We start from the raw sequence: 20,569 nt of genomic DNA on the forward strand, positions 1-20,569 counted from the left end.
GACTTTATGCCACTCCTGACGCACAAATTCAAGCTGCTCGGCTTTGTTTGATGGCTTGTGACCATCCATCTTCCTCTTGATCACATTCCAGAAGTTTTCAATGGGGTTCAGATCTGGAGATTGGGCTGGCCATGACAGGGTCTTGATCTGGTGGTCCTCCATCCACACCTTGATTGACCTGGCTGTGTGGCATGGCCCATTGTCCTGCTGGAAAAACCAATCCTCAGAGTTGGGGAACAATGTCAGAGCAAAAGGAAGCAAGTTTTCTTCCAGGACAACCTTGTACGTAGCTTGAGTCATGTGTCCTTCACAAAGACAAATCTGCCCGATTCCAGCATTGCTGAAGCACCCCCAGATCATCACCGATCCTCCACCAAATTTCACAGTGGGTGCGAGACACTGTGGCTTGTAGGCCTCTCCAGGTCTCCGTCTAACCATTAGACGACCAGGTGTTGGCCAAAGCTGAAAATTGGACTCATCAGAGAAGATGACCTTACTCCAGTCCTCTACAGCCCAATCCTAATGGTCTTTTGCAAACCTCAGCCTGGCTCTTCTTTGCTTCTCATTGATGAAGGGCTTTTTTCTAGCTTTGCATGACTTCGGCCCTGCCCCTAGTAGCCTGTTTCGAAACGTCCTCGCCGTGCACTTCACCCCAGCTGCCGTTTGCCATTATTTTTGTAGGTCACTTGATGTCATCCTACGGTTGTTGAGTGACATTCGAATGAGTTGGCGGTCATCCCGGTCAGTAGAGAGTCGTTTTCGCCCTCTGCCGGTCTGTAGCTTTGTTGTCCCCAATGTCTGCCGTCTTTGAAATTTTAAGGATGGAAGCAACCTGACGCTCACTGTATCCCTCTGCCAGTAAAGCCAGAATTGAACCCTTCTTTTCCTCACTCAAAACTTTCCTTTTCAACTCTTTTGGCATGGTCAATAGTTATTTTTTTATTAATATTACTTTTAACGTACTATTAGCACTGTTTTTGCCATCCAGCAGGTCCTATTGCAAGAGGATAGTGATGACCACAGTAGTGGATTTTATAAATTTCCTCGTTAAATAAGATTTGGTTAATGTGATCACCTAATCAGTACCTAATTCAGTAGAATGAGGTGTGCCTGTGTTGGAATTCAACAGACACTGGAATGGAATGGCTGTCATACATGTAGAGATGCTGATTTAAGAAAAATTTGCAGTGGTCTCTTAATTTTTTCCAGAGCTGTATATCTATCTCATTTAGCTCTATTAGGGGTGTGCCGACATGGCCATAATCGTATCCGTAAACCTGAAGTGTTTTAATATGCCTAAATAGATGTTGGCAAAATACCTCCCTGCACGTTCTCACAGCAAAAAAGCTGCAGATTAGGAGCAGTGCGTGGAGGGGTTGGTGTGTGTGTCTCTGCCTCAATTTGCAGCGGGCAGCCAAGTTTGCTGTCACTCAGTCAGAATGCGCATCAGCGTTTCATCTTTTTTCCCTACCCTTGTCCCGCTTGTTAGATATTATGCACATTGATAGCTTGATAGCAAACATCCTCGTCATGTGATTTATCATAGTAGCAGGCAGTAGCAATCTAAATGATCATACCGAAAACATTAGAGGAATAGTGATCGGGTGAAATTATGAAGCAAGTGGACCAAAAAAAACTGCTTCACCCTATCCAATCAGAGCAGCAGGATCAACGTACAGCCCGCCCTTCTCTTTACAGAAAGGCAAACTAGCCAATTTAGTTATCAAGACCACGCACATGACTGACTCAAAGGCAGAACAGTATGGTTTGAAACTCTGTGACTGACTGACATGAGAAAGGTGCTTGCTGGCACCCGAAAAAATAAATAAAATCAGATCACGGATAATACTCTGATCATAATCGTATCCAGAAAATTGTCCATATCCGTTACGATACTCATTTTGTCCGACTACTCGGCACACCCTTAGGCGTATGTATTTTTAGATCTAGGCCTATTGTAAACGTGTATTATTGTTGTGTCACCATCTTTAGTACAAACCACATATTCTTTTGACAGAGGTAATGAACTGTCCATTCAGCACAGAAATGGATAAAACAGGACCATGTTTGAAACACAAGAGGTTCTGAGCTTATGCCAATATTACACAGGTAAGCTAACAGTTACAGAAATCAGGAATGTAGACAGGCTCTATCTATCTGAGCTACTGTGTCCAACACACCACCACCTGTTGTTATGTTGGGCACCTACTGGCCAAAAAATATGTTATTATGATTCTTTCTTTTTTAATTAAATGTATTGCTAAAATAAAGGTTTAAGGAAATACATGCATGCACCACATTATTACAAGACAGAACAGCTCAAACAAGCCTGATGGTCTTGTAAGTATAAAAGCAAAGATTGCTTTCATTTAATTAAAAAAATCATGGAAAGTTAGCGTAATGGGATAATATCTTGTGAAGAATCCAATACTTTATCTTGTATGCGGTACAAATCACATTATTGTGGAAGCACCTCTTCTAAGAGTATGAATTAGGCTGTTTGAGAAGGTTTGAATCCTAAGCAACCTGCCTACACATAGTTTGAAGTACAATACAATATAGCTACTGTAGTAGGTCAAAGCTGTGCGCTGGAAAACCTTGGTAGAGCATGGGTGGAATAGGCATTGTGGTGCTCATGTGAATTTCAGACCAATGCCTATTCTCACTTAAAACTTAGTTTTTTTGTTTTTAATACATTATTGACTCCCAACACACACATGCTCAAATGGGTATCTTCAGTAGACTGTATGAATGATCAATAACATTTGATTTGATTTGAATGATCATACATTTGGTTTCCTCATTGTTTCATTGAATAGCTGCTGTGCCTTCATCTAGCTCTATACTTCTTACAGCATATTTGATACACACAAGCACAGGCTTCAGTAGCATCAATCTCAAATCCTCTGTAGGTTACAAGACAGAGGAAATCTCTCTCTCCCAGTATTTCTCTGAATTAACTTGAATCATGGCCCTGAACACCTCACGTTAATGTCTGAAGACACTGTACAAAATTGCCTTGTTTATGCCTGTAATGTAAGCTGTCTGTTCCAGTGTCGCTTATTCTCAGTGGAACTGCCGATGGTGGCAGCCGAGTCTGGAGTGAATTTGCCGGGCGATTACCTGGGAAACATCAACAGTCATTAATTATGTAAAACTCTCCTCACAGTAGGAGCAGAGAGCAGCATACAACTGCAGCGCCGGCTCCTATTAGAGTCAATGTACTCTACAATAAGCCCCTGCTGCCTGGGGCGGTGTGGAGGGATTATCAACCTCCAACAACCACCACCCCCTTGAAACACACACACACAGGTTTTATTAAGTTTTGTTCAAATGTTCTGGGATGTTTAGCTGGGGATAAGAATAAGATGAGTCTCTGTGCTGTCTCCCTCTCCTAGCAGCCTCATCATTCACTGCTCTCCTTTACAGTTCCCGTTATTTGTTATTTTTGTTCTGCAATTGCCTGTTTTCCAGCAGCCTCAATAAGAGCAGTGAAAGAGGAAAATCTGACAGGACAAATAATATCTCAGACTGGTGGGGAAGGGTAGGGAAGTGACTGCTTCACTGCTGATAGTCCTGTTCACAGGAAGTAGTCTTGTTGTTTTGTTAACGTGATGAATTAAAATCTATGATCACCTTAAGCAGTCTTACTTACCTGAGACCTGTGTCCCCCAGTGGAGATTACTATTGACAGCTGATAGTGGAAGTCCTTTTTTCTTTTGAAGTTGGTCATTATTACAAACAGTTTTGGAACACACAGCAAATCAAATCAAATCAAATTTGATTTGCCACATGCGCCGAATACAACAGGTGTAGACATTACAGTGAAATGCTTACTTACAAGCCCTTAACCAACAATGCATTTAAAAAAAATAAAAATAAAAGTAGAAAATAGAAAAAGTGTTAAGTAAAAAAATAAAAGCAAATAACTAAAGAGCAGCAGTAAAATAAAATAACAGTAGGGAGGCTATATACAGGGGGGGGTACCGGTGCAGAGTCAATGTGCGGGGGCACCGGCTAGTCGAGGTAGTTGAGGTAATATGTACATGTGGGTAGAGTTAAAGTGACTATGCATAAATAATAAACAGAGTAGCAGCAGCGTAAAAGGGGGGGTTGGGGTTGGGGTGGGGTGGGGGGGCAGTGCAAATAGTCCGGGTAGCCATGATTAGCTGTTCAGGAGTCTTATGGCTTGGGGGTAGAAGCTGTTGAGAAGCCTTTTGGACCTAGACTTGGCGCTCCGGTACCGCTTGCCGTGCGGTAGCAGAGAGAACAGTCTATGATTAGGGTGGCTGGAGTCTTTGACAATTTTGAGGGCCTTCCTCTGACACCGCCTGGTATAGAGGTCCTGGATGGCAGGAAGCTTGGCCCCAGTGATGTACTGGGCCGTACGCACTACCCTCTGCAGTGCCTTGCGATCGTAGGCCAAGCAGATGCCATACCAGGCGGTAATGCAACCAGTCAGGATGCTTTTTGAGGATCTGAGGACCCATGCCAAATCTTTTCAGTCTCCTGAGGGGGAATAGGCATGGTCGTGCCCTCTTCACGACTGTCTTAGTATGTTTGGACCATGATAGTTCGTTGGTGATGTGGACACCAAGGAACTTGAAGCTCTCAACCTGTTCCACTACAGCCCCGTCGATGAGAATGGGGGCATGCTCAGTCCTCTTTTTTTTCCTGTAGTCCACAATCATCTCCTTTGTCTTGATCATGTTGAGGGAGAGGTTGTTATCCTGCCACCACACGGCCAGGTCTCTGACCTCCTCCCTATAGGCTGTCTCATTGTTGTCGGTGATCAGGCCTACCACTGTTGTGTCGTTGGCAAACTTAATGATGGTGTTGGAGTCGTGCCTGGCCATGCAGTCATGGGTGAACAGGGAGTACAGGAGGGGACTGAGCACGCACCCCTGAGGGGCCCCCGTGTTGAGGATCAGCGTGGCAGATGTGTTGTTACCTACCCTAGGCCTGAATTCAATGTCACCAATTTGTCAAGAGACGCTTGGCATCAGATGTTGGCTGTTCAGAGTCATGCTTTCCCTTGTCCTTACTGTTCATTGCAAACAGCGAGCATTTGGTTTCCTCTCTGTCAGCTGTGCCTCTGAACCCCCATTCAGCGCTCGTTCATCAGACCATTGAGTGTCTGAGGGAGAGATGCTGCTGTGCCTCCCCCTGCCAAGCATGTGCCACTGGTGGGTGTCAGGCTCCACTACTGGCCTCAAGCTGGCATACCCATGCCTCCTTCTCTGCTGTGGCATTGTTCACTGGGGCTGTCCAGGAATGGGAGCAGTCCCTTTGTCTTGAAAATCAAGCCTTGCTATCTTCTCCACTCTCTCCTCACACCCTCCACTCTTTTCTTCCCCACTACAGTATTTTCCTTCAACACTGCGATGTCCCTCTCTTAACTACATTTCATATGATATGCTCCTCCTTTCACCCCACTGTCTCTCCCTATCTCTCCATTCTCGGTACATCCCCCTTTCTCTCCTGTCATGTCACTACAACTCCTCTTCATCAGACACGTTTTCCAACCATTAGGTCAGTCAACACTTCAAACATTTTGAATCTCTTGACTCTAAAAATAAATAAAGGCTCCTGTCTTTTGAACTACAAAGACATTCACAGAAGATTTGTTTTCCTTTCTTTGTCTGACTCCCTCAATGTCTGTCTTGACTTTGCGGTGACTTTGCTGTGACTTTGAGGTGTTAAGCAGAGGTTCGTGTTGGGTTTTGTTGTGTGGGTGGGTGGAGCTCTGCTGGCTGGCTCTGTTTTTCTGTTCCACTGTGATGGTGGTGGTGGTGGTGGAACCGAGCCTACTAGACACCTGCAGGATGGCAGAGCCGAGGGGGGCTTTGATCTGAGTTTAATGCCTCACAGTGTTCTGTCTCACATGGAGCTCACTGTGCCATGTCCATCAGGATTACTCCTACTCTACCTTGATATGCTGGAGATCTGCTCACGGCTCTGCCAGTGTCATTACCCACACTATCTCTCTCTGTCTCTCTGTCTCTCTGTCTCTCTGTCTCTCTCTCTCTCTCTCTCTCTCTCTCTCTCTCTCTCTCTCTCTCTCTCTCTGTCTCTCTGTCTCTCTCTCTTTCTGTACTGTAGCTACTTCTAGAGGGCTCTCTTTAGATTCAGTTTGTTTTCACAGATATGGTGTACTACCCCTGTTATTGATTGGTTTGTTATTGATTGATTAGATGTAATTGATTGATTGGTGTATTATTGATTGGTTAGATTGATTGACATTATTGATATGCTTATAATTGATTGTTTGGAGTTATTGATTGGTTTAGTATTGATTGGTGAGAGGTATTGATTGGTTAGATTGTGATTATTGATTGTTTTGTTATTGATTGATTAGATTGATGATATAGACCATGACCTTAGCTGTTAGGATGAGGGTGTGGTTACTCACGTTGGAAGTTGTGAGGTAGAGGAGGATGGGTCTGGTCAGCCTTGGTTCCTTGGTGCCTTGCTCCCATGGGGATGGGAGCGTAACGGGATGAGCAGGAGCTGCTGACTGGAATTGACATGGGGACGGGATGTACAGTACCAGTCAAAAGTTTGGACACACCTACTCATTCAAGAGTTTTTCTTTATTTTTACTATTTTCTACATTTTCTACATCCGCATGTGTGGTTCCCACAATGAAGCATGGAGGAGGAGGTTTGATGGTGTGGGGGTGCTTTGCTGGTGACACTGTCAGTGATTTATTTAGAATTCAAGGCACACTTAACCAGCATGGCTACCACAGCATTCTGCAGCGATACGCCATCCATCTGGTTTGCGCTGAGTGGGACTATTATTTGTTTTTCAACAGGACAATGACCCAACACACCTCCAGGTTGTGTAAGGGCTATTTGACCAAGAAGGAGAGTGATGGAGTGCTGCATCAGATGACCTGGCCTCCACAATCACCCGACCTCAACCCAATTGAGATGGTTGGGATGAGTCGGACGGCAGAGTGAAGGAAAAGCAGCCAACAAGTGCTCAGCATATGTGGGAACTCCTTCAAGACTGTTGGAAAAGCATTCCTCATGAAGCTGGTTGAGAGAATGACAAGAATGTGCAAAGCTGTCATCAAGACAAATGGTGGCTACTTTGAAGAATCTCAAATATAACATATATTTTGATTTGTTTAACACTTTTTTGGTTACTACATGATTCCATATGTGTTATTTCATAGTTTTGATGTCTTCACTATTATTCTACAATGTAGAAAATAGTAAAAATAAAGAAAAACCCTTGAATGAGTAGTACCTTGACTGGTACTGTATGTCAGGCAAAGGAGGTTGGCGGCACCTTAATTGGAGAGGACAGGCTCATGGTAATGGCTAGAACGGAATAAATTAAAAGGTATCAAACTCATCAAACACATGGTTTCCATGTGTTTGATACCATTCCATTGTCCATTCCAGCCATTATTATGAGCCGTCCTCCCCTCAGCAGCCTCCTGTGATGTCAGGGCTCTGTCTGCTCTCACTGGGTACCCGGAGACGGCCACAGCCTCAGTCTCAGCCTCAGCCTCAGCACCACCACTCAGAGATGTGTGGGATTGTGTCCTCTTCCTCCTTTAAGCGCTTGAAGAAGAGAGAGTGTGTGTGTATGAGTGTGTATGAGTGTGTTTGCTTGTGTCCCTGTCCTCCACCCACCCACTCATCACTCACTCCACACCGTTTCACCACTCTTCTCTCTCTCCTCCTCTACACACTCAAGGAAAAACAAGCACTGATGACAGTGGTTGTAGCTTCGCCATTGTAGCAGTAGCCATAGTTCCCTATAGCTCCCACTCTGCGCTGACCTTTGCATCATGTGCAGATGACAAGTAATTTAGAGGCCTCTGGGAATGTGGAACCATACATTCCCCATCCCTTACACACCACCTCTCTCATCCACCAGCAGCAATAATCTTACTAACTCACGCGCCCATGCACACACACACACACCTAACACCCCCGCCACGTCACACACTCTAATCACCTGCATCATCACACACCCTGTCCTCAAACACCCAAATCACAGGAGGTGGCAAGCTGGTAAAAAAACAAGGATTTAGAGTGATAATTGCATAATCACCAGTTGTGATAATTGTAATTGATGTCTGCATAATTGCTAATTGCAGTCTTTATGGGAACCTCTTTCTCACACTCTCTTTCTTTGTCTGTAGCTCAGTGCCTGTCTCTGTCTTTCTCTTCCCTCCACTTCTTTATCTTAAACTCATCTTGTTGCCATCATTTATTCTTCTCTTCTCACATGCTGACACACCACACACGTGCACGCACGCACGCACGCACACACACACACACACATGCACACAGACCCACACATCGACCATGTGTTTCACTATAAGTATCCTCCTAGGCCTCTGTAAGCATTTCCCAGCAGTGCAATCCCAGAGGCAGCAGCAGTAGCCTGCCCACACCGACTAATCCTCTGTGAAGAGTTATGGTCCACTTCTAACAGGTTTTCTCTCTCTCTCTCTCTCTCTCGCTCTCTCGCTCTCTCGCTCTCTCTCTCTCTCTACAATAAATCGCTGAGGGTTTACTCCTGTTGCTTGTAAAATGAATGTTCACCACATCCCTCCCAGAGAAGCCATATTCTATCCTTTTACGGCCAAACTGGCTAACATGGAATATGTTTAGATACATTGCACTACTACCACCATACCTCTGCTGAAACATACATTATTTATACCATAGCTCTCAATAGTGTGATCTGTGTGGTACCAGGGGACGGCAGCTAATCCCATGTGTTTGGCTGAAGGTAGATTAGCATCAGGTCCAGAGTCCCTCAGATCAGACCACATTATGCGTGACACCTCCGAGGTGCTTTGATGATGGCGGTGGCAGCATCCATGAGGGAGAGGGTTACGCATACCGACTGTGCTAATGTGAAGAGGCATCAGGCATGTGATTGATGTCTCTTCTAGCGGCTGCAGACAGGTTAATGGTGTGATTGTGGAGGTAATCTCAGTGTTCTCTCGTTAAAGGGTGATGGAGGGCCAGGAGACCCTGTGTCTGTTGAAAATGGAGCCTGTTGCATTCACAGGTGCTGTGTGTTTTACATATGCAGTTCAGGGCCTTATTTGGTGTATGCTTCAGAGAGGAAGACAGGACAGGGACGGTGGTGTCAGTCTGAAACAGATCCTGGTGAGTTCACACAACCTGCTATATATATACTGAACAAAAATATAAATGCAACATGTAAAGTGTTGGTCCTATGTTTCATGAGCTGAATTAAAAGATCCCATACATTTTCCATACGTACATAAAGCGTATTTCTCTCAAATTTTGTGCACAAATGTGTTTACATCCCTGTTAGTGAGCATTACTCATTTGCCAAGATAATCCATCCACCTGACAGGTGTGGCATGTCAAGAAGCTGATTAAACATCATGATCATTACACAGGTGCACCTTGTGCTGTATAGAGAGCACATATTATATGCATGTGAAGGCTATTTTCTTTTTGAGAGAGAGAGAGAGAGAGAGAGAGAGAGAGAGAGAGAGAGAGAGAGAGAGGCAGACTATTGCATCTATATTGATTGGACTCCAGCCTTTCCATTTTCCATGAACTCCTGCTCGCAGCTCCGAGTGGGAGGGATTTGCTTGATCTTTATGATATTTCTTTAAACATGATGCTGTCGTTATGCCTCTTCGGGGAGGACACAAGACAATTCCAGTAAATCAAGGGCTCTCCATCTCTCTGTTTTCCACAGTTGTTACTTATAACCATCTCTAAACTGTTTCTCCACCATTCTCATAAGTGTTTTCAGTCCTCGTTCCAAATAACATTGTTGAACTGAAGTAAGACCAATAAAGAACGTCTCAGACGTAAACATGCACTTGGGCCCTTCAATAGAAGTCATTATGTCTGATCAGATAAAAATTGTAATCAACACTGACAGGAATTCTATAGAGAATAGATGACAATAATTAGAATTTTGTTTGCTCTTGGACTGGAGGGACATTTGGAGTGGACATGGCCTATCTGACACAGGAGGCACCTTAATTGGGAAGTAATGTCTGGAGCGGTTTCCATGTGTTTGATGCCATTCCACCTACTCCGTTCCAAACATTATTATGAGCCGTCCTCCCCTCAGCAGTCTCCTGCGCTATCTGATGTAGTATTTCAGAGAGTTGCTAAGCTAAGACTTTCAGCCATTGACTTCTTCTGACTTACAGTAGATAACAGGGCTGCTGGTGTATTGTAGCTGTGAGGACTGTAACCCACATACCCACCAGGGCAGATGCCCTCTCCATGGGGCCAGGTGGTGGCTAATTCCCTTCTTTGTCCGTCCTAATTAATTGTTAATTGGTTTGCATCACCCGTGGAGTGGAGAATAGCAGGAGTGGCTGGGCGCCGGTGTGATGGAGGCCACAGACACTGACCTGCCTCATAGAGCATACCACAACTGCATTTAACAGGCCAAATGTCACCTCACTACACACCGCAACGTTGTTGTTTAAGAGGCCAAATATCAGCTTGTAGTATTACCTCAGCACCTTGTTCACATAATTCAGCACACAAACCCCATCAGAGCGACATGTTGGTGATGTACTGTCATTCTGATTAGCTTCTGGAGATGGCTCAGATTTGTTTCTGTCTGTCTCGTTAGCACAATTACTGTATATGCTGGTTGTTTTCTTCATATGTCATAACAGTGTAGAATGCATGTAAATGTAGATTGTCTGTGTGTATGGGTCGCTAAATGTTCATTCAGTAAAGGTTTAGTATGAATGTTGATGCCTGAGTGTCACCCTGATGGCTGTGTCCTGTCCTGTCCTCTCCAGGTGGTCGCTCTGAACAAGCGCAGTAAGGAGGCAGAGTCTGCATTCCTGGGAATCTACAAGCAGCTTATCGAAGCCCCTGGTGAGTCTCCCACCTGTAACAAAGCCACACACATCACATCACAACAGCACAGTCACAAACAACACACAACATTACTCATGTAACAAACCTTCCATAGGAGATCACTCTCCCCAGCCAGATCAACTACACTCAAAGCCAAAGTCAACATCATTAGGCCAACGTTCTACATAAGACATGCTAAAATACAAAATGACTGTTTTCTTGCCATAGATATCCTAGATATATAAATATCCATAAGACACCTGAAGCTCTTATCTATGTTTTAGAGTTTGTGCTCTCAGTGTGGTTTCCAAGACTCTGTGTGGGGCCACTTCAAAACCGAGCGCTGGTCCTTGAGCGTTGCATTGCTGAGGAGAGACGATCCTTGTGGGGATGGGCTGTTGATTGCAGAGGGCCAATTAAAAGCCAACTGTAGCTTGTCTTAGTCTGGAGTGCAGGCCTGATGAGGCCGGCAGGGAAAGAGAGGGGGAGGGGGAGAGACTGTTTATTCTGTTGTTGTTTGGTGCCAGCACACACTATACAACATTGCTCTTTGTTGCAGGAGACAAGAGCAAAACGCACTCCAATCTCCGGCTACATCAGAGGAACAATCATGGCAAGAGTAGAGAATGCGGTTTACAGATTCAATGAATACAAGATAAAAGTGGGTGTCAGAGAAAATAGCGATGCAGCGACTGACTTTTAAAGGTCTCCATTTTACCTTGAAGTTTCCTGCTTGATATTGCACCACACACTTTGAATGGAGTTATTTTCTTGATAAGAAATGGATGTCTTTGAAGATGTGTTCAGTTTGATTTCTTGACCTATACCTGCATGTATCAAGGGCTTAATAGAGGACCCAGGAGGGTTTTAGGGGCTATATTTTGTCATAAACACATTTTCAATCAAGAGCAGACTGAACCAACAGTGGTAATGTAAGGAATGAGGACTTCATCTCTTTAATTACACAGGGCATTGACAAGAAAGAGTACTCATAAACCATGTGGCGGTTAAACTGTATCGGAACCCTTGTAGCTAGGATTGGGTTTGAAGAGTTAAAAAATAGGAATTGAACGTTTACTTTTGCTCTTACACATAAGCACATACACACACATGCATACACACGCACACACCAGAGGAGGCTGGTGAGAGGAGCTATAGGAGGACGGGCTCATTATAATGGCTGGATTGGAATCAATGGAATGGATTCGAACTGGGTTTTCATGTGTTTGATATTGTTCCATTCATTCTATTCCAGCCATTACAATGAGCCCATCCTCCTATAGCGCCTCCCACCAGCCTCCTCTGGCGTACACACGTGCATGCACACTTTCAACTCCTATTTTCTGTTCATTTGACCAATGTGATGTAAACATATATCAGTTCTCAATGATTGCCCAGGGTGGGGGTAGAGCCTTGTCGTCATGTCACAAAGCTAAAGGAGTGGGCCTCTCTGGTTACATCAGAGGGCCTTGGATTAGCATATCCAGAACACTCATCTTCCTCTGACCTTACCTGGACCTGGACCTGCGCTAGCATTAGCATCAGAGTGACTCTCACTCACCATAGTCTCTAGTCTTAGCTCTCATACTGTGTGTCACTGCAGGTCTGTGTATGGATGACTTTTCCTGGGCTTACTACACAGAAGGAGTTATTGGAGTTATTTGCCATCTAATTCCTTAATGGCATACCAATAATTGCAGTTAACTGCTAATTGCTAAAAGTCTCCAAATCTATTAATTATTATCTTTCAGATATTATTTACCTCCTATCTGTTGCCAAACAGGAGTCACAAAAAGCAGGGTAGGTTATTTTGTGTATCGGCCCCCTCACAGAATCTGCCATCTGTGACTGTGAGGTGGGCCTGCGCTATCCAACGCCTGTTTATTATTGTGCATCTCACTGGCCTGTCCAAGGTCACCCCCCTGTTCCCAGAATGGATCGCTCCAGGTACACCAGAGGACAGTCAGTTGGCTGTGGTCCCTCACTTTATTAGTCTCCTCCCTTATAAACACAACACTGTGCTGCTTTCCTACCAGTCTCCAAGCAAACAATCCAGCTCATGTATTTGTAATGTTTTGACACATGCAATTATTCTTTACACGCCGTACTCGTTAATCTTAATGTCGTTATTACTATTCATAGCCAGACATTTGTTTCTCCCTCTTATTTCATTTGAAAGTATCCCTCCATCCTGGTTGGTCTGCTGACACTCACAGGCCGTTGGTCCAATCAGAGCGGCCGACAGCAGAGGTAATGAATGCAAGAGGAGAGCCAGGGAGGGGGAGGGGACAAGGGCAGCATCTCAATATGTGACCTGTTGTATCCAGTTAACAGTGACGTTTGGTGTATCAGTTATCCACAATAACAAATCTGTTATTGGAATAGGTGCCAATGATGATGTCAGTTGCATAATGTTGGACACGCATGACACACGTTATGATGCTGCTTTCATATTCTCAGTTCATGTGAATGTTATAGACAGAGGTTATGTATCCCTGAAACAACACAGGGCTACCCTGAACAGGCTCTCAATAGAGCAGGTGTTAATCACGTCCCAATTTGGTAAAGCAAATGTGTATCTCACATCAGTGTGTTTACAAGGAGGAGAATGTTAGTGTAAGGGAAGAGAGGAGAATACATGGCTTGAAATGCTGTGTGTGTGCGTGTGTGTGTGTGTGTGTGTGTGTGTGTGTGTGTGTGTGATTTGGGTTTTGTTTTTACTGTAAAGTCAGCAAGTGTATCAAGCTCCAGCTGCTGAAGAAGATGGCTATTATTATAGTTGAAGTGTGGTGCTGTTTCCTGTGACAGAAGAATACATGTAGCATGACAATGTGACTATGCAACCTTTACCGGTATCATGAACAGTCAGTCGTACAGGGCATGCTCTTTGAGGCAACTCCAATACATCCTCTGCATTTTATGGCGAACAGTTGAAATAAGTGCTCTGAGCAATAAGAACACCTTGAAAATGTAATACTTCTAAAAATGTAATTATTGGGTCCCCAAGCCAAAAAGTCACACACCAGAATCATAATGTGCATTTCCATGCATTTAAGACATACAGTGGCTTGCGAAATTATTCACCTCCCTTGGCATTTTTCCTATTTTGTTGCCTTACAACCTGGAAATAAAATTGCTTTTTTGGGGGTTTGTATCATTTCATTTACACAACATGCCTACCATTTTGAAGATGCAAAATATTTTTTTTTGTGAAACAAACAAGAAATAAGACAAAAAAAACAGAAACCTTGAGCGTGCATAACTATTCACTCCCCCCAAAGTCAATACTTTGTAGAGACACCTTTTGCAGCAATTACAGCTGCAAGTCTCTTGGGGTATCTCCATTACATGAAATCCAAATAAAAATCAATTTAAATTACAGGTTGTAATGCAACAAAATAAGAAATACTGAATACTTTAGCAAGGCACTGTATGTCCCTCTGCTCCATGGAAATTGTCTACACAATATTAGGCCTGAAATAAATACTTGTAAACAATGCTTCCTTGTTTAGATTTTCACCTCTATACTTTTTTGATCAGTGTAAATAAACTAGTTCCCCATCACAGGATGTGAATAACAGTGACAGTTTCCATGACTGCATTGGCTCTCCTGAGTGGCACCTCTCTCATCATCTCTCATCATCATCTCTCTCCCTCCTGTGTGAGCATCTCTGACTCTGTGGTTGCGTTTGAACCTTGGTGTTTGTAGCTGTCGCTGTGAGAGGAGGAGCTTGGCCCTGTCGCCAGGAGCGTAGCCCTGAGACTTGCGCTCCAGGTGTTTGCTCTGCCCCCTCCCCTCTCTTTACTCACACTCCTCCCTCAGGATCACCCCGTCCCTCTCTCTCGCTCTCTCTCCGTCTCTCCTGAAGAACACAGTACCTTTCATCTGAGCAGGGAGCTCACTTACTGTGTGTGTGTGTGTTTGTGTTTGTGTTGTGTATGTTTGTTGGGCCCTTTGAAGGGCTGAGGTCTGCATCAGTTGAAACATTGGGGCAACAGTGCTTGCTAGTGGTAACCAAATACTACTGCATGGTACGGGTTCCAGGTCCAGGTACAACTACACACAATTCCATCATGGCTTTGTGACTTCATTGCACAATGAATATTCATGTATTGAAGTCTCCCTGGCCTGCGAGATTGTAAGTGCAGTGCATATTGAAGTCACTTAGTAATTTCCTTTGGATCCAAGGTTGTAAGAATAGAGCATTATTGACCTTTGTGATTTGACCTTAATCTATTCAAAGAATATTATTATTGTCCCCTTGTAGCTCCCTATATACACTGAGTGTACAAAACATTAGGGACACCTTCCTAATATTGAGTTGCACCCCCTTTTGCCCTCAGAACAACCTAAATTCGTCAGGGCATGAACTCTACAAGGTGTCGGAAGCGTTCCACAGGGATGCTGGCCAATGTCGACTCCAATGCTTCCCACAGTTGTGTCAAGTTGGTTGGATGTCCTTTGGGTGGTGGACCATTCTTGATACACATGGGAAACTGTTGAGTGTGAAAAACCCAGCAGCGGTGCAGTTCTTGACACAAACCAGTACGCCTGGCACCTACTACCATATCCCGTTCAAAGGTACTTCAATATTTTGTCTTGCCCATTCACCCTCTGAATGTCTCAATTGTATCAAGGCTTAAGAATCTTTATTTAACCTGTCTCCTCCCCTTCATCTACACTGATTTGAAGTGGATTTAACAAGTGACATCAATAAGGGATCATAGCTTTCACCTGGATTCCCCTGGTCAGTCTGTCATGGAAGGACAGACTGTGGTCCTCTGTAGCTCAATTGGTAGAGCATGGCGCTTGTACCACCCATACGTAAAAATGTATGCACACATGACTGTAAGTCGCTTTGGATGTAAGCGTCTGCTAAATGGCATATTTGTTAAATATTTAAAAGAGCAGGTGTTCATAATGTTTTGTCCACTCAGTGTACATTGGCAGATGCTTGAGAGAGAGACTTATTGAGGCCTGTAAGGCATTGAGTTTTTTAAATAATAAGTGTGGTGCTGAGTACATTCCATCAGAAGATGAGAGGGAACTTGGGAGAGCTGTGTGTGCGCCATGTTTGTGGCAGTATAAAAAATTTAAGCATATAGAAGTTGATGGAAAATGAAAGCTCTTTTGGGCAGGACGAGATTCTGCACAAGTGATTAATAAGAGCAGTAATAAACAAAAGCCCAGGAGATGTTTGAGGTGCTTAATAATGCATTATGTTCATAAAAGAGCTGGGCCTCTCCAATGGATCCCCGTGGAGCAGGAGACCCAAGAGGGACCGGCAGAGTGTGTGCTCAGAACAGAGAGGAAGTGTGTGTGTGTGTGTGCGTGGGCATTTGAGTGTGTGTGTGGAGAGATACTGTGTGTGTGTGTATATATATATATATGTGTGTATATATATATATATATATAAAGGGTACGACTAAAACTCAAGCTCTGAAGTGTACAGGCGATGAATAGTTTCAGTTGTGTTTTTTCATATTTTTTGTGATTGTTCACTGAACAGTTATTTTGTTATTGTAACAAAAAAGGAAGAAGAAAACAAGGACGCCAACCCTATCAATTAGAGTTAAAGAGTGGCTGAATGGTACTGTACCCTGATATTCTTGTTTATGTATATATCTAAGAGGTTCTTTTGACATTGTTGTAGAGATGTCCTTCAGTCTGCCAGACAAAGGCATGTGTGGAACACCGACAAAAGACCAGGTTAAAGTGTGTCTTTCAGATTGTCTGTCAGCACACAGTGAAAGACACACTTCTTTCACCATTTATCTCTCTCTCTCTCTCTCTCTCTCTCTCTCTCTCTCTCTCTCTCTCTCTCTCTCTCTCTCTCTCTCTCTCTCTGTTTCTTTATCTTTATCTCTTTCACTCTCTTCTCCAAGTCAAAGGGAGAGATTTTTATTCTGTGCTCTGAATATCGTATTAGTGAAAAGACGGCACAGAAATTGACTATTTTTACTGTAGTATTTTCATATTTTTTCATAGGTTTTCAAAGTTCATATTTTGTTGAAAATTATGTTCTTGTAGCCACAAAAATCTATATAATCTAGGTTAAAACAAGGATAGACATTAAATAATTGTACCTTGTGACTGTGTAGTTTTTAAAATAATAGATGACTTTGTTGAAAGTGTTCCTACACGGCTGCATTGGATGGAGACTCCCGTACTCTATAGGTAGAGTATTGGTTGTTTACTTTTGGTTGAATTAACTTTTTTCAAAGGTAGCCATTTTGATGGTGCACTTTGTCTTTGAAGGTTGAACTAAGGACTAACTGTTCAGTCACGGTCCATGACAATACACTACATTTGACATTTTAGCAGACGCTCTTATCCAGAGCGACTTACAGTTAGTGAGTGCATACATTTTCATACTGGCCCCCCGTGGGAAACGAACCCACAACCCTGGCGTTGCAAGCGCCATGCTCTACCAACTGAGCTACAGGGGACTCATGTACTCATGTACAGTGTTACTGTTTGTTGCAATAGCAGGAAATAGTGTTTTTGGAACTTGAAGACCACACAGAGAGAAAAACAAAACAAAAAACAAGACTGTTTTGAATTAAAATAAAAAAACCTTGAAGCACAGCCCTGTAAATGAATTTGTTCATGTTGTATGATGGGAACACAGCTGGCCTCATTAACATGCGCACAACAAATAATTATAGTGTTTTTTTCTTCTCTCCAGCCAGCCAGTGCTTGGCTAATGGGCTTGCTGGGTTAATTATGTCAGAGCGTAATTACACAGGGCCCAGGGAGACGTAATGGTGCACCCCGCTGAGCCCACACGCCTAATGACAGTGTATCGCTGACAGGGCAAAGACGGACCGCCCCAACACACCTGCTTGTGTTAGCTCACGCCACCCTTGTCCAACCCCACCCACCACTACTGCCCACCCAGACACACCCTGGACCTGTCTGTCTGTCCCACTGTCCCGGCCACAGTCCAGACAGTCTTTATGTGGACAGTTCACACAGTGGGCCCTGGCCTAGCCTGGTCTATATCCAACTCCATAGGAACAACAATAGGAGCTGGCTATCAAGAATAAACATATCTGTTGTGACCATGCTAGCCATGGCCTGTTTACCCTGGGCTGTCAAGGAGCAGCACCCAGCACCTAGAGAGCCGCCCCCTGCTGTGGGATGAGCAATAGCAGAGTAATACCAGACCAGCGGCCGATAGGAACCAGCCATGGAAGCTCATTATCTCATCTGTAACACTGATGCAAACTCAGCTCACAGTGTAAACAATGTAGATGATGAGACCACACACACATAGATTCTATGATAGCCCTACCCTGGCTTACTGTTGTAGTGACTTTACCACACAATATCACCAAACCAGGTGGAACTGTGTTGAAGTACAAGTGATGCCAGGATCCTGAATGCCAGCTTATCTTTGCTGGTATACTGAGAGGACAGACTTGTGTGTCCGGAATGGCTTCTGAATCTCCTCCTCCTCATAACATTCTGTTCATCCCCACCTTTGCCCAGTCACTGTGATTCACTTGTGAACGGACCATATTTCACTGGAGAATATGATGTATTAATGTGCTGTGATTTATTACCCTCAATGATGTGCTGTTGTGCTATCTGTTATCATGACTTCAGGGCAGATGTCCAATCAGCCACAATTAAGATACGGGCTGAATTAAGAAATGTACTGTTTATTTGACCAACTCACAGTAGATAATGGTGGGTGATGCAGATGGTGGTGTGGGGGGGAATTCTAGGTATATTGGCAGTATAGTGTAAAATTTAATTCAAGTATTCAATATTCCTTTTATAGTAAGGATTTACTGTTAAAGAATTGCTCTTAAAGGAATATCCAGCACAGCTTATTAGCAACATCAATTAGTAGTCCTGTTCTCTTTCGTTACCAGCAGTCTTCTTTGACTCTCCCCCCAATTATAGCCCAACTTGCAGAGCTACACCCTGGCCCCTCTGAGAGTACCCCTGCTGCTCTCCTCTTTGACTGGGTTAATTTTGTATACAGAGCTACCATATATCCCTTCACTTTTTTTGCCTAGCCACTGATTGATAATCCCTGCTTGTCCAAGTGTGAGAGATCCCTTGCTGTAATCTCTGCACTTTGATCATGGAAAGTTTAAAGGATATATGGAAAAGAGGCTGATAAAGTGATTTCTGTGACAGTGGGTCGATGTGAACAGCAGTGTTTTAAGTTATCCTGTTTGTCTAAGAAGAGCTCTTCTCTTAAGTGTGATGTCCCATGTTACTGATGCAATATCTCCAGTGTTGGTGTAACAGTGAACACAGACACACAGGAGGCTCAGTTGACTGTAAACGGTCCTGGGGAAAAAATGGTTCAATCAATTATCTTTGTCTGAGTGTTTCTGATGAAACTTCAGATATGTCAAATGGCTATGGAAGTCTTTTAACAAATTGCAAATTTAGACTTGATGTGTTTGTTTTTGACTGCTGTGTTTCTGTAGCCTGTTTCGACCTGGCTGTCTAGTCTCAGTGGTGTCTGTTGAAGTGTAAACGTCTGTGGTTAGGCTCTCTGAAAAGTCAATTCAGTCTGTGCCCATGTTGAAGAAAGGATATGATCGCGATCCACACAGCAGCAGAAAGACGAGCGGATGAAAGCTGTGGGAGAAAAGTTTGTGCAGCAAAGCAGCGATTTTCCCTCCTTGGAGTTTTGAAAGGCTGGTGTGTGTGCGCAAGAGTGTGTGTGTGTGCCTCTACATCCTCCCTCCCTCCTTGTCAGGCGGCTCCCCTGAGCCCCTCTCTCTGTGCTTTGGCACTAGAAGTCACCTCCTTTGGTGTGCGGTAGGCAGGTACACAACAGGAGCAGCTCTCCCTCTCAGAGCTGTTGAACTTTTCGGGAGGGGAAGAAAGGGAAGGAGAAGATTTAAAAACAGCCCTGTGATGTGGAGTGCCGAGCCACCTCCTGAGAATTCCTGGCATAATAATTTAAATGATCAAATGACACAGACGAGACTTGTTAGCAGAGAAACAGCCTCCTAGTTGGCCCCATGGGCCCAGTGCTGCCGCACATGCATTGCAAAACAGCTCCTCTGTTGTGCTAAAGAATCCAGCTTATTATCTCTTATTTTCAGGAGTAGACTTTTTCCACACTTTGTTGGATTTGTTTAGGTGTATATTTGGGACTGAAGTGCGCGTCATATTCTACTGCAATCTATACGGCTTATTTTTTTACATTCATTTATAGGTGATGAGTTCCATTGAATTTGATCTCAGTAGTTATAGTCTATTCATGTCATTAGGGCCAGCCTGTGATATTTTCTAAGGCATCTCATTGGAGTGAATTCTAGAGTCCCTCTTTGGAACAATTTCTCAGTGGCATTCTCAGTTTCCTACTGTTGATACTGTTGTGCAGCAGGAGAGCATATGATAACTGTACTGTCCCATTCAGCATATAGTATAGTAGATTTTTCTTTTAATATGCTATTTACAAAGTTCCTTTTAAACATCCTGACATCAGTTGTATAACAGGAGACATATTTTGACAGCAGCAACAGGATAATTGTGATATCTCATTATATTTTATCAAATAGATAGGCAATGAAATTCACTTGACTGAAATGTTGAACTTTTGACTTTACTAATCCACTTCAGCATTTGAAGCCATTTTTACATAATGTTCAGACTGTACAAGCTCTTGAATTTCCACTCAATATTATGGCTATGTGGCTGTTTTTCATGGAGTGGTTAATAGAAAATGTGTACATTTCTC

The 20,569-nt window shown here is 43.7% G+C and overlaps 1 protein-coding gene across 4 annotated transcripts in view; it reads left to right on the forward strand.

Moving 5' to 3' along the window:
* Window positions 1-20,569, forward strand: part of LOC311144746 (homeobox protein cut-like 2) — a 118,648-nt gene that overhangs the window by 79,868 nt on the left and 18,211 nt on the right. For all 4 annotated transcript variants that reach the window (XM_084180844.1, XM_084180845.1, XM_084180846.1 and 1 more), the window contains exon 4: window positions 10,790-10,868. In XM_084180844.1, coding sequence (XP_084036970.1) covers window positions 10,790-10,868 — 79 coding nt within the window. The remainder of the gene's footprint in view (window positions 1-10,789; window positions 10,869-20,569) is intronic.

Source organism: Coregonus lavaretus, assembly GCF_964263955.1.
Source record: "Coregonus lavaretus genome assembly, chromosome: 17".
Classification (NCBI taxonomy): domain Eukaryota; kingdom Metazoa; phylum Chordata; class Actinopteri; order Salmoniformes; family Salmonidae; genus Coregonus; species Coregonus lavaretus.